The sequence below is a fragment of the Aythya marila genome (assembly GCF_965140915.1).
Source record: "Aythya marila genome assembly, chromosome: 3".
Classification (NCBI taxonomy): Eukaryota; Metazoa; Chordata; class Aves; order Anseriformes; family Anatidae; genus Aythya; species Aythya marila.
This window is the reverse complement of record NC_139044.1, coordinates 113,360,176-113,374,845: the sequence shown is the minus strand read 5'-3', so window position 1 is coordinate 113,374,845 and position 14,670 is coordinate 113,360,176. Positions and strand designations below refer to the sequence as shown.

The window sequence follows — 14,670 nt, the reverse complement described above, 5'->3', positions numbered from 1 at the left end:
GCACTGAGGTAGGTTGCGGTGACGCAGCTGTTTTGCAAGTCCTTCATGTGGAGCGTGAATGCAGTGGCTGCACAGCTGAGCTTGCTGGAACCAGCTGTGGTTCCACGTGCCATTGCTTAAACCTGTTGGCTTCTTGAAGGCTGCCGTGAGCTGGCCTGGAAAGTGAGGGTCGGCTGCATGGTCTCTTAGCTAAATGTGCTCTTTCCGTGTTCAGTTCTTACCAGCTCGGAACCACATCCCTAGCGTAAGAGCTGGCAGGAATCCAGTGGCTTTGCTCACTTATGCATTATGCTGAGGTGTCGTTTCAGGGCAGCTTTTGGCAATGTGTGAAGCAGTAAGCGGGGAGGGGCAAGAAAAGTGGACCTGTAGGGGAAAACCCCTGGTTTTAGGGACCTGCATGCTTTCAACACCTCCATATCATCCTGGTTTCAGTCTCACCCCATGGATTTAGTGCTTATTAGTGATTAAAGTTCAATGAGGCTACTCCTGTGATGCCTGTCTCTAATTTAAGTTTCAGTGTGAAGACATCTGAGTTGCTTGCTGTGAGATGGCTTCATGCTGTGAGCTGAAGCATGGTCAGTGAAGGGGTTGGAATTTCGCTGAGAAGCATGCCCCTGATCTGGACATGGCAATGATTAGACATGGATCTAAGTTGGCTGTGATGCAGTCTTGCTCCTCTGACCCTGCAGTGAGCCATCTTAGGGAGATTAACTTGTGGAAAGTCTTTGCTTGGGCTGTTTACTTCTGCTAAATCAGATAAAGAAATAAATAAGTACTGATTTCAGCACTAAGCAGGAGGAAAGGACCATGTGGATGAGCATGGAAGAGGATGGGATCACAGCATCCATGCATTCAGATGCCTTGAAAGCACAACTTTGCAGTTTTCTCTCTTTCCATGAACGGGCACCATGAGAAGGAAAGAAGGAAGTTCTGTGTTTCCATCTCTCCAAGCTTCAGTCTGCCTGGGCTTCTCATGCTGATGCTTATTGGAGCATAAAAGGAAAGGAAGTACCTGCCTCCTTGCACATGATCCGTGGGCAGAGACATCTCCCTGACAGTGGGAAACTTGGGCTGCTTACCTACTCAGTGTGAGGAAGACTGAACCCACATCTGTACCCCAAGAGGATACTTTAACCTTTGGGGAACTGGTTATTGTGGTCTTTTAGGGTCACTGTTTAAAGAGGACAGTGAATCATGGGGTAGATTCAGAGCACAGAAGAGGGAGCCTGGCTATAGCATGGGGAGGATTTGGGCTGGGGCTCTCCAAAGCCAGGTGCTCACTTTGTGAATGTCTTACCGGGAGAGCTTTGTTGGACAAAATTCATAGAGTTTTGAAAGCAGGGGCTAGAACTTCATGGGCGATGGAGAGTCTGCCGGGTTTCTTTATTCGAGCATATGGGTAGTCGTGTGACTCAAGTCAGCGTGACAGTCAGTTGTGTTATTCTGAGGTAGGGAAAACACTCTTAGAGCACTGCTTGTGTTCAGTGTTTATGGGTAGGTTTTCAGTGTTCAGCATCTGAAGAGCTTTTTCAGTGTAAAGCTTTGTCTTTGGTGGCTGATTGTACGCTATGTTATTACTATACTTGTTTCATAGACCCTTCACCAGCTTTGTATTTTTTTGTTTGGACACAGAGGTCTTCAACTCATTGTAGTCACCTTAGAAACTGTAGGAATGCTTCTGAGGAAAAGCAGCTGTAAAGGAACGTTCTCCTTCAGATTAACACCTGATTTTGAGATAGTTGTGAAGAAATGTGGGATAGTAAAAGGGTTTATCTTTGGTCTGCAGCATAAGCTTTGTCTGTTATAAAAGTGAGTACCTTTGTAACTTTGCGTGTATGTATTCATAGTTTATTAGAGACTAAACTTTGTTTTCTGAGACAGTGTTTTCTGAGATAAACAGCACTATCCTGACTTATACAGCTAACAAGGTTGATTTCGAGCTTCTAGCAACTCTCTGTTCTGCCTTAACTGCAGCTTGGCAAGGCTCTTCTGGAGGCCAGACAACTTTCCAGGCTCGAGGTTCCAATAAATGACTTTTCAGCTGAACTGACCTAAACTCTGCCTGAGGAGACCTCGATGGAGCGTGGCACAAAACTCGAGTTCTCCTTGCAGCTCAATGCTGGGTTTGCCCCTCTAGGCCTGCAGCAGCTTTCAGCAAGGCTTCCTGAATAGCTCAGGACGATTTCAGTTATCCTACCAATGTTGCTGTTGTTTTATCAGCTATTATGTGTTTTGCAAGGGATTTACTTTGTCTGGTTTCTGTCATCTTCTGGCTACTACAGAAAAGTCTCCAAATTCTGACGGTACTGTAATATCCTAAAAAAAGGACCAGGAATGTGAAAACGTGCTTTTTTGCTGCATGTGTGGGACTCTTGGCTATTTCTAATCAAGACACAGACAGGCTCAAATGTCAGTGTATTTTTCAGTCTTTCCCATTATTTATTTGTTGATATTTGTAGGTTCCCAGAGGGACCTATGCTGTAGGCTCCTGGAACAGGTGACTCCAGGAAGAGCCTGTGCAGCTGAAGGCTCCCTTTGTTTAGAAGCAGTGAAGATGGGCGTTAAGTGGTTGTGCTTATCAGGAGGCTTGCCTTCTGCCACATCCTGGTGCCAGCAGAGGAGAACTGGTTGTGTAAGTTTTAGAGAAGTGAAGGGGTCACCTGTGCCAGCAGAATTGGGATGCTTTGTTTGGGTAATGTAGCTGTGCTGGCCAGTAATGCTCACTATTTTATCCAAAAGGCAGTGCTGTTAAACAGGACGCTTTTCTCCTCTGCCACAGGGAAATTATGTAGTCGGTTGTTGATGGGGCTGACTGGCTTTGAGATATTTGGTCTGTTTTATTAGCAAGCTGTCATCTTACTGGAAATGAAGACCTGAACAGACAAGTCCCACAAAGCCTGCTATAACCACATTTCCCCAAAAGATGTCCAATTGATTATATTTTTTAACTTAGCACTGTTGGTTTAAATTTGAGCCCAACTCAGGTCAAACTCCTCAATGCTCTCTGAGAAAGTTCTGCAGTGACATTGAAGGCTGTCATGGTTGGCTGATGTGGTTGGATGACCGAAAGCTGCCAACAGAGGTGAAACTTGAGTCGACCACAGAATGGTTGAGGCTGGAAGGCACCTCTGGTTGTCTGGTCCAGCTCACACCTGCTCAGCTTCAGCACATGACCACATCCAACTGGGCCCTTAGCACCTCCAAAGAGACACTACTGCTTCCCAGAGAGGTTGATCACCCCCATGGCAGCTGGTGTGTGTGTATTTATAGGTTTGAAGGGAATTTGTTTGGCTTCAGGTGGTGCCCGTTGCCTCTTGTTCCTTTGAAAGAGTGTTGTCTCCCTTCTTGGGGAGCTTTGGTCCTGCTGGTTGTGCAAGAAAAGTGTGTAAGACCTCACCGTGTTCATGCTGCAGCTTGAGAAGACCATTTTGAATCTAAGAGTTGGTCACTGTGGACTCAACTACAAATCATGGATTTGAGTTGAGTTTGAAATTGAGAAAGCTGTGTAAATAGCAAAAGGAAGGCAGGATAGGTATTTTTGGTGGTTTATAGAGATATTCTGCTCATTGGCACTTTTTGATATTTTTTTTGAAAGCTTTGACCAGCTTCTATTACTACACTTGTTGCTGACACTTTCAGTATCAGGTCTATTCTTGAGTAAAGCTTTTAAATTTTAGAAATTAATTTTGAATTAATTTTTTTAAAGCTTTTAAAAAGCTTTCAAGCGCAGTGTTTGAAACAGGAGTACATTCCATGGATTGATACAACTCCTCATTATTCTAAGGAGCTGTGACTTCTTAAAACATTTTCTGTCACTACTGAGCAGTGTTTTGCTTGGGAAAATAGAATAATTCCAAGAGCTTTCAGCAGACTATGTCTTTCAGTAACTGGACTCTTTTGGCAGTAGAAGGTTTTTCTGCCCACTGTGCTGCAGACTGAACCACCTAAACAGTTCACCTAATGCTACTTGCTAACGTTGAAAAGCAAAACTGGTAAATCTTCCTGATGAAGACTAAGCAGTAAAGAGATTCGTAACTTGTTCCTGTTACTGTGTCATCACTTGAAAAATACATGGGATGAAACTGCCTTGACATTCTTCATGTCATCCCTCCTACTTAACCAGGCAGGGGAATAGAATTTAGATCTGACTTGTCTACGTATGAGAAAGAGGATGGCATTAAATATCATTGACAAATACAAGAGGAAATTCAACATGTAAATTCCAAGAATAAAAAACTGCTATTTGTGTTTGCTGCAATTTTGCTTTGGAACTCCTGGATGATGACTGGGAGGTTCTCAAGATCCAACTTCAGCTGTTGGCACGACAGTGTCCATGTTTTTACAGTCTGGGGAGGTGACCAAAATGAATGTGCTGTGTATTTCAAGAGCAAATACAGAAAATTCCCCCAAGGAAATAAGAGGCTTTCAAAGGAATTAGTTCATATTGACATAGTGTGTCTATGATTTCCTTCTTCAGACTCTCCTGGGGAAAAAGGACCATGTGTTTGGCAGGTCAAGTTGCAGACAGTGATGTTGTATGCAGTTACAATGCCTGACTTTGTGTTCTGATCCATTTTGCATATTTAACTTTGCAAACTGGTCCTATATTGTGTATTTTGAGATATAATACCTGCTGATGTGCTTCAAAATAGAGTTTGTCCCAAGACAAATACAAAACACAGCTATTTCTTACATTTTTATCTATTTTGGTTTCCCCAGTGGCCGAGTTGAGTTGGTTGGAAGGTGACGTTATTTCCAAACTGCAGGTGATGAATAGCTATTGTCTTTATGATCCATGATTTATTTGCAGCTGTCTCCTTTGTTAGTTGGTGTGTTCAGAACAGTTTGCCAGACAGATCATCCTAGCTTCTCGTGGATTTGTGATACAATCCTGTAGTTTTGATTTTTACCAGGCTGGTTTTCTGACTTCATCTATAGGCAGCAGAGGGACAAAGGCTGCGTTTCAAAACATGCAGCAGCGCTCTTGATAAAAGCTGCCCATGGATAAGAACTGTGCATTGATTTAATGGAGCTGGAAGTTCAATGCTGGGGTGGGGATGGGACACATGACATGACTTTTGCCAATTTGATTCCTTAATTGTGAAGTAATTCTTGTATATTATCATGCATTGATAAAATAAGGGCTAATCTGTTTTTTTTGTGTTTTTTTTTTTTTTTTTTTTTTTTTAAAAAAAAAAGGACAAAAAAAAACCCTCTACAGCTGTTCAAGATTTATCTTTTCAACACTCCTGTGGTCTTGTCTTTGCATGTGTATGTTGTGATCTGCAGATTAGAGGGAGGTTTTGGTGAGCGTAGTGTTATGTCTTGTAGCACCTGATTGTCCTTGCTGGATTTATGAGAGGGAAAATTATTTGATTACTGTGGGTTTGTGGAAAGTCCTGGCATAAACAGAATTTCTTGATGAACAAATGAGCTCGTATTGCCAAACAAGCCTTCAGCTGCCAGTAAGCAACTCCAGTGGATATTGTGCAGCAGATGGACAAGTACATAAATGTAATGCTAGGCTCCTCTGAGTAAACTTAATTATGTCAAAATTAGAGCTTGCTTGCTTATTCATCTTTTGTACAAAACTAGATGATTCTGAAGGAGGGTGTCTCTTAAATATCTCTGCATATTAAGTTGTTTGGTGCTGTCAGTCGTGCTCTTTCTGGTTTGCTTGTATTAAATTTCTTGGCTCAAACTTGCAAAAGTATTGAATCTTTTTCTTTTGTAGGCATAATAGCAGATATAAGCATGAAAATTAGGAAAGCATTGCCATACTGCACAATTTGAAACCTTCTGTTTGACCCCCAAATATGCATTGAATAACAAATGCCTTCCCTGTGGGCAGTGGTTTGTGGTTGCGAAGTCTTAGGCTGGGACTTGAATTTTGGACAGCTTCCCCCCAGCCCCTTTTACCACATGTGCACACAAAAAAAAACCAACCTACCGCCACCAAAATATGCCATATTCCTGGTTTTCCTTGAATAAGTGACGCTTCTATTTTTCCTTTCCAAAATGTATGGGGACACTACAACTCTCAAACAAGCATTTGTTGTTAGGTCTGCCTTTTTGTTCGTGCATAGCTTTAACGTTTCATTTCTGAGTTGCACTCACTGTTGTTTTTTTTTTTCCTTCAGTGGACTATATCGTGGAGTATGACTATGACGCAGTGCATGACGACGAGTTAACGATTCAAGTTGGGGAAATAATCAGGAATGTGAAAAAACTGGAAGAAGAAGGATGGCTAGAAGGGGAGCTAAATGGCAAGAGGGGCATGTTCCCTGACAACTTTGTGAAGGTGAGTTTTCTGCATTGACTTGTTTCTGCTGTGATCATACAGCAGCCTACTTATTACCGAAATGTTAGGAGTTACGTACCAGTTACATTTCTAATGAGATGAATTTTTAATTGGAAGACCTTTCAGCAGATTAAAATTTTTTGGAATGTTCTTGAAAGTCTTTTTTTCTTCTTGGTAACTTCTGCTGTTGTTCTTGCTCACTTCAGCATTGGTCTGTGCCCTTGCACTGTGTATCTTGTCTCCTTGCTACTGCTCAGTGCATTAACAGTTGCCTGCAGTGCTGGTGACCTGCTTTAGTGATACAGATTGACTTTAAAATCAAAATTACCCCTATGGAAGACATCAGGTCAAGAGAGACTTGGGAAATTAGGGTCATGGCCCAGTCAGCTCAGCTGTAATGAAAAACTGCATCCTCAGGCTGTGGTTATGTGGATGCTTCAGCCTGGATTACAAGCAGTTCTGTTTGAAGGACACTCCTGCGCTTGCTACCCTGAACTCCCTCCTTCTGGTACTGCCTTTTTGTGGCTGTGCAAAGGGTGAGGGCAAAGATGGGTCCTGCTAAAGGGTAACTGAAACTGTGAAATCATACAACTTTTTGCATTTACTGTGTGTGTGTCCTGGTTTTCACTGAAATTCTTGTTTGCAGACGTGTTTTCTGTTTTCTCTGGAAGTTTTCTAAACCTGTTACTGAGTATGCAGCTATCTATTAATCAGTTACAATGAAGAAACCTGCAGAGAATCGAGGTGTGCTGTTCCATGTGTCACATCTGAAACTTAGCATCTGGCAGCTCAGCAAACTCTTTCTTAACTACTCACCTGTTACTGAGGTGTTATATACTTCGCTTCCTTATGCTTTCTTCTCCCTTTGAATAACTTTCACAGATTCCGAGGTGTAACTTCAATACCATAAAATATAATCAAAGAGAATTTAGGTATTCCTGTCTTTCTGAAATGAAATTATTATTTGCAAAGCAGGAATTCTCTAATATATCTTATTAACTGTGATATTTTCATGTTAAACCATAAGAGGGAATTTGTCCAGTGTTATAGACACTTTACACTTGCTTACGGTAAATTTGACAATACTTCTGTTTGACTTTATGAAAAAGTGAAGTCATTCCTTTTTATATATTGCTGAATGATTTAGATATCTATCTTTTAGTACTGGTGGAAATAATCCAGTTGCTTCTTAGTGAAGGCCTGCTACCAAGGAAAAGTTTGTAAGATTGCCTTGCACTTGTCTAATATGTTTAACCGATCTGTAGTTCAGTGCAAAAATCCATTTCAGGTTTAGGGTCCTTTATTAATAGTAACTTAAGGTAAAATCAGGCATTGTTTTGATGATTATTGTACTGATTTGTCTAGCACTTTAGTGCCACGTAGCAAGAAGGTGTCAGACACAGTGGTTCTCCAGATCATGGGTCACCAAAATCATCTTTTCACTGGACAGTACAGAGGGGTCAGAACTGGCCTGTTGGTACATTAAAAACTAATTTTTTTTTATATTGTTTTGCCTGTCTGCAGCCGCAGACCTGTTTACCAACTTTGATTTAAATTGCTTTAATCTTTTTGCATCTCAGCTCCAATTACTTGTGATTGTACAGCTGTTCACCATGTGTATGGTGTGGTTGGATACTCTGGTTTACAGGACCTGTCTCCTGGAAAGCAGAAGAATTTGGAGAACTGAAAAGGAAACTGTAGAAGAAAACCCTCTTTGGTTTAATATTTGGTGAATGACAATGGGGACAAGTTGATTGAGGAGTTCAGTTATGAGGTTGATTTCATGATTAAATTTTTTTGTAAAGACTTTATGCATAGGCTGAAAAACCTGTCTTGCATTGATTAGATGATGGGAAAGCATAAAAATAAGTATTAAGTCATTTTTTTTTTCATTTCCCTTTTGATTATAGTTCCTTCTTAAAAATGTAATCTTAATGTACAGGTAGTGGTAGTTTGAGAGAGAACTTTGTTGGTGCAGAAAGGCTTTTTTTTCTCCATCCTCTCTTCACCTCAGCTTCCTCAGACTGTGTTTGCTGGTGCTGTAGGCTGCTGATATTGCAATACCTGTGAAATGCTGTCGTGACCAGACCACTACAAACATCAGGCCTAAAAACTAGACTTGAATGATCCAGCTTGACAGCTTGGGCTGGTGTGACACATTAAGGGGTTGATGAACTGCAGGAGGGAGGTGGAAACAAGCTGAAGCAGCACTGTACTTTGGCCTCACGAACAAGGAAGGTCCTTTGAGAAATGAGTTTGCTCATTTGCCACCTCACCCATCAGCTGTTCAAACTCTAAATGAGGTGGTGGCTTGTGTGTCTTCTGGGCTTCCTATAGAAAGGGGTGTGTTACTGCACTGAGCAGGAACACCCTGCATCTCCTGCAAGAGCCAGACCCTCTTGGCAGTGGAGAGGTGTAAGAAGTTGGTGTGGGGTAATGACAAGAGGGATGCTGGAGAGGGCCAAATGTTGCTCATGAACTCATTGCCTGTGTGAAAGGGAGAGGAGAGTGAAGCTGTGAGTGATGCAGTGAGCAGGAAACAGCAGGAAGGAAGCCAGGCTAGGAGGATTGGGGGACCTGGGATGCACCTGGTGCAGGTGTCCAAGTGTCTTTCATTCTGTGTGGGGAAGAGAGAGCATGGCGTGGATCAATCACGTCAGGTCAGTGGAAAGCACAACTGGAGGGAACAGATCAGTGTGGACAAGACTAAGATTTACATCAAGTTTTGCACATTTTAATGTGAGATTCTGGGGCTCTGAACTTGAATTTTTATTCATTTCAGAAAGGATCTCTATATTTTCCTGCCATTCATTAGGTAGGGATTTGGTGTGAACTCATTATATGCCTAATTTATTGTGCTTTTGTGTAATATCTATGTATGTCTATTCTGATTTGTTAAGAATTCAATTGAAGCCAGTGTATAACCTCTCCGTGCAGAATTTGGGTGTTAATCTCTGCTCACATGAATAAGACTAGCATTTGAAGTTGAAAGTGCGTGTGTTATCAACTAGATCTGCCTGGCCTTGTCCCATATAAAATATTTTAAAGCGTAATAAATAAATACATGACAGTTTAAATTATGCAAAAGTGGATGCACAATCTTTGATTTCAAATCCTAGATGTTTTTTGGGAAGGTAAGTTAGCTCTTTAAAAGAAGCCTTGGATTTTTGTCAGACAGCTGCAAGAGTGTTGAGGGGGGAAAGTGGTAACTCCAGCTCATTTGGTTTTTGTTGGTTTTACTTTTTTCTTCTTAATTGTCTGACTGCCCAAGAGCTTGTTGCCAGGTGGCAGCTGTGAAGTGTCCTTGGCTGCCAGGCAGCATGCAACTGCCTCTAGCCTGTTTGAAGGACAACCCAAATGTCAGTAGGAGGAGTAGGGCTGTGTGCCTTCTTCGTGTGTTGGGTGCCCCAGATCCAGACTGTATCAGCTCAGCACAGCTCAGGTGGATCCCAGTCCTGTTTTGCTCCCTGCTGCTGAGCGTTGCCAATGTATAGGACTTAGTGACATTTATGCCACTCCTCAGGCTTTGACTTGTGTGTTGGACAAACGCATCTTCTTTGAGAGCATGACTAAGTGCTGTCAGCTTCATTTTGAGTTATGGTAGTCTTGCAGGAAAACAGCTTTTTCACTTGACAGAAAATGAAGACATAATCTTTTAAATGTTGCCAAGTATCGATTTTGCTTGCTTGCTTGTTTTTTTTCTTTTGGCTTCTACACCTTTTTTTTTTTTTAACATGTTTATGTAGCATCCATAGAAGAATTGGAGGTTGGTGGTGCCTGGCTCCTGGTACCAGTTGAGACAGGGCATTTGTTGCAGGTCCACTGCTCAACAGGTCAAACTACAGTCTGAGGCACTGTGCGAAATGCTGCAGTTCTTCGTGCTGACTGAAAGCCAAGGGATTTTGTGTTAAGAGCAAGAGAAGAGGTGGGGCATCTGGCTCTCTTCAATGGAGCCTGTAAAGCCTGCGTGGTGTCCTCGGGTGACAGTGTTGGCAAGCGTTTGAACGGAAAGTGGAAGGTAACAGTAAAGGTTGGGAGGGAAGTCGGGGGTGGTTGGGTTTGTCCAAAGCAGTCCTGAAATGAGAACTCAGAGCTGGTGGAGGAGCTTGCAGTGAGTGGATAGTTGCAAACAAATGTCTATAAAAGGTATAAACAATTATATTGCCTGCTTGTGAAGCTAATTTCCTTGAATTCATTTTTTAGTAATAGGTCTTCAGAAAAATGTTCTTTCTGTATTGCGGTGTTGGATTTTAGAGTGCTTTGAGAATGAACTTTGTTTTTCCTGCTTGCCTGATAACAAAATACACATTTTCAGTTTTGTTTCTTACTCGTGGTTTATACATGCTTTGTTAAAATAAACTGCCTTTTTCTCTTGATGTTGTGTAGTTCTGTAGGCATGTGGGTTTCCAATTTAATCAACAAATTCTGATTTAAAATTCCAGCTTGGATTGTGTGCATATACTCCTGTAGTGAGGTTATAATATTTGAATTGGAGGTCTTGTTCCTGACATCATTTCTCTTCTTTCTTCCTATAAGGACCACTTAAAATAAACAACTTTATAAATTCCTGAAAGGAGTTAGCAGTGGAAATCTAGCAGCCTTCTGTTGTTTTCCTTGACGGTGGCTTATCCTTCCTAAAATTTATCAGAGTGAAATGTGCACACAGCCATTCAAAACCAGTATGGGTTAGAGCAGTGCGTAATGCTGCTAAATTGAGTAACTGCACCTGTGTGCTTTGAGATATTAACATTTGTAGTGTGTGGTGTGCTTTGTGTGTTATTTTTTATTAGTTGTATTCACTTTCCAACCAACTATCGGGACAGCTGAAAGTGATGATTTATATTCATTCTACTTGATTTAGATTTTGTTTTTTGTCGGTACATAGCTAAAAGGTATTTAGTGTCTTAAAGATTGCTTAATTATTGCTATTATTTCAATTATTGCTATCTTAGCTCTATAATGTGCTAGGCTGTGAGCCTGCTTTTCATGGTAGTAAAACTAGTTCTATCATAAACTTCAGGCAGTAAGTCAGAGGAGGGAGGAGCAGCAGATAGATTAATTAGGACTTTTCATCAGTTAAGGGCTTGCCGATGATCTTTGGGACATTCAGAAAGCACATTTGGGATATGCACCGCCTCAGTCACTTGCTCAGTAGAAGCTGTCTCTGCCATAGAGCTGGTTCAGAGAAAACTTTTTGCCTGCACAGGTGTGTGCAGCTGCTCTTGCTTCGCTTAGCACTGAGCCAGAATCCTTTTCAGGTTAACTTGTGAACTTTGCTCGCTACGACATTTTTTTCTTCCTCCCCTTAAATAAAAAAAAAAAAAAAAAAAAAAAAAGCACAACACAGGGTGTGTTCAAGCAAATATGTCCGTGGAAGTGGTAAGCTTGCTTTATTTTCTGTCCGTTCTTAAAATCAAACGTTGTATTGTAAACTGACTTTGTTTCGGGGTAATGAGCATGAACGGCAACTTTAGAAAGTTGTGGTTCTTGTATGATTTTTTTTTTCAATTTTAGTTAATATACTTCGTAAATTCTTGGTCTTAGAGCTGTTCGTGCAACAAAATGATTTGGTTTTGATTTATGTTAACTCCTTCATTGTATGGAGGCAGGTAAGAATTTTAGTCAGCTACAGTGCTTGTGTGAAGGATTTATTTTAAACCACGGTGATTTGGTTTTAGGGATTACTTTCAAGTTCAACTTCCTGGTCCATGTGTTTGCCTATGTAAAGAAAACAAAACCCAAGCCCCTTTCCTTCCCCTAAAAGCACCCCAGACCTAAACGTTTTCATTGAAAAAGTTGCAATATTAGCACAGCTGACCTAGTAGTTCCCAGCTGTATTCCTGCTGCCTCCTTCCTCCCTTCTTGCTCATGTGATGTTGTTGAGTCCTGAGCATGCTGTGAACCGATGAGAGAAACTTTGGCTGAAGCTCTTTCAAACGTAGCATCTTCTGTAATTCCTCTTCAAAAATAGCAAATTGACCTCGCCCAGAACTCTAAACAGGAATTGTGGCGTCGGGAGGGGACTGCAGGCGTGATCAGCTTGTCTGCTAGCTCATTTTGAATCCTAACTCCGTTACAATTAGTGTAATAACAGTTGAAACAATTAATAACCAGTAAGTATCAAAGTTTATAGTCCCGTGATAAGCTGTGCTGGTTGTTGGGAAGTAGATCTGTCTTCATTTCTGTAATGGAATAAAATGCCTGTCTATTTCCAGAGTTTTCAGATTTGTGCTTATGCGAGGTGTTGTACCAGGCTGTGTGTTTTGACACCTGTTCTGTCCAAATTCTTTGCATTCATGCTTGGAGAAAGTTAGCTATAAATGAATCCTGTCGGTCAATGGATATTCATTTCTATATGGCTTCTTCCTTACTTTTCTGGTTCTTTTCTGGTTGTTTGGAGGAAATCGTCACAGACTTGGTTTGCTAGGGGATGAGGGACATTGGAGCATGGAGATTTCTTTAGCTTCCCAGTGAGTCAGCCCTTCTGATCGGAAAGCAATTCTTGCTTTTTTTTCTTCTTCTTTTTTTTTTTTTTTCCTCAGAAATTAAGGAAATAGGTACAATTGAAAGTCATTTTATGTGTATGTGAACAGTGATGGGTAGAAGCTGACTCCTTTTGCCCTGACAAGAAGTGGAGCTGAGAGTTCATGCTGATACCGTGGTGCAATCCATCATCCCTGCTGGTTTTCTTCTGGCTTTTGGAGTAAATGGTGCAGAGGGCACCTTTCACAGCAGTGCTGTTATTTGCTCTTGGGGAGTGCCCGTGTGTGGTTGCCCAAGCTGCTCGCATTAATCCCCTCTATCAGCATGGGAAAGGTGATAGTGATTCCCATGTTTATGGGGTGAGAGAGTTCTCGACTATCCAGCTATTTTGTCCTGCCTGCAAAAACAGTGAAACAGGTTTCTTCCAACCCAAATATCAGGATAAATGGCTCAGTTGCACCTTGCTTTATAAGGGGAGGGAACCTTTCTTTCATAAAATGAGTTAAAAATCTGAAAGCATTGACAGATAATGCTAATGACATTCTTAGGTAGTCATGTGTAGTAGTTGTTTATGCTAGGATTTGGAACTTGATTATTCTCATTTATGTGGAGATATAAATAATAAATATTAAAGTGGAATCCCTGAATTAACTGCTTGGGTTTATACCAATTAGGTCTTGACCTCACAAGTTCCCTTTTTAACCTGTCTGATGTGGAGTGAAAAAGCAGAGTCTTGAGGTTGATTTGGGTTTACAGATAGGAGCTCCACAGCGCAGTTTCAGCCTGCTGCCTCTGCCAACACTGCTGCTTGTGGGCGATGTGTATTAGCAGGGTATCTCCTGGAGCTCTCATGCTGTGATCACGACTGGGGAGAAGCTCAGCAGATGTTGTCTCTTAACACCATCACTGTGTCCGCACTGGGATTTTATTGCCTTATTGGTATCAGTCAAAGATATGTGAATTATTTCACATTACAATGCAGTGAAGCTATGCTGACTGCACAGATACAGGATGACAAATTTATATGACTGTAGTACTCTGTCATAGTAAATAAAAGTAATTTATAGATCTGAAATGTCATAGATACTTTCCTCGAACATTTTGCACTGTTGAAGTGCAGAAGATTTGGTGGAATGAGTTGTCAATTTCCCCATTCTAGACAAGCGCTCATGCTCTAAATTTTTTTTTTGGGGGTAGGGAATCACCTCTCAAGAAGGTTACAGTTTACATTTGCAGATTGTTGTTCCATTCTAAGAGTAAATCTGTAGAATTATGAAGTTTTCTGTGGCTGAATGTGAATATTTAGTATTTTAAAGCACTGCTTGAGCATGTGAGGAAATGGAGAGAGCTCCTGAATTTTGCATCAGCAGCAGGACTGCTATAGAAGGGATCTTGGGGTATTGTTCCCAAGGATGGCAGGAGAAAATGTGATTATTGACTTGAGTACTGCTAAAGCCGCCAATTATTCTGCCTGGCGTGCTTTCCTAAAAGGTCTATCTGCTTGCAGTGTTATTCTGTTGCAACCATGTACTCCAGGATATCTGTAGTGCTGCTCCACTCGAGTGTAACTTTTTGTTGCTCAACAGAGTCCAGAAAGGAAAAGCGGTATCTACAAATAGTTACTCCTTTAGCCACGTGAAACACTTTGCACTTTTGCCCTTCCTTATTTAGTTTTTAAACTTCATTGTGCATAATTTCGTAACTTCCTTTCCCGGCAGTGGAGAAGGGTAACAGGTCTCTCACTGGAAGTTTGCAGAGTAGGTTGCATCAGGTGGTGTTTGCAACTGTAATTAAGGAAACTCCACAAAATATAACTGGTGACTTGGTCAGAAATAATTGACAGGACATGTACATAAACTTAAGTTTAGACCTTTACGTTATACAGA

General features: G+C 41.3%; 1 protein-coding gene across 2 annotated transcripts in view; it reads left to right on the top strand.

Moving 5' to 3' along the window:
- Window positions 1-14,670, top strand: part of CD2AP (CD2 associated protein) — a 75,553-nt gene that overhangs the window by 15,539 nt on the left and 45,344 nt on the right. For both annotated transcript variants that reach the window (XM_082756989.1, XM_082756988.1), the window contains exon 2: window positions 6,141-6,301. In XM_082756989.1, the coding sequence (XP_082613115.1) occupies window positions 6,141-6,301 (161 nt within the window). The remainder of the gene's footprint in view (window positions 1-6,140; window positions 6,302-14,670) is intronic.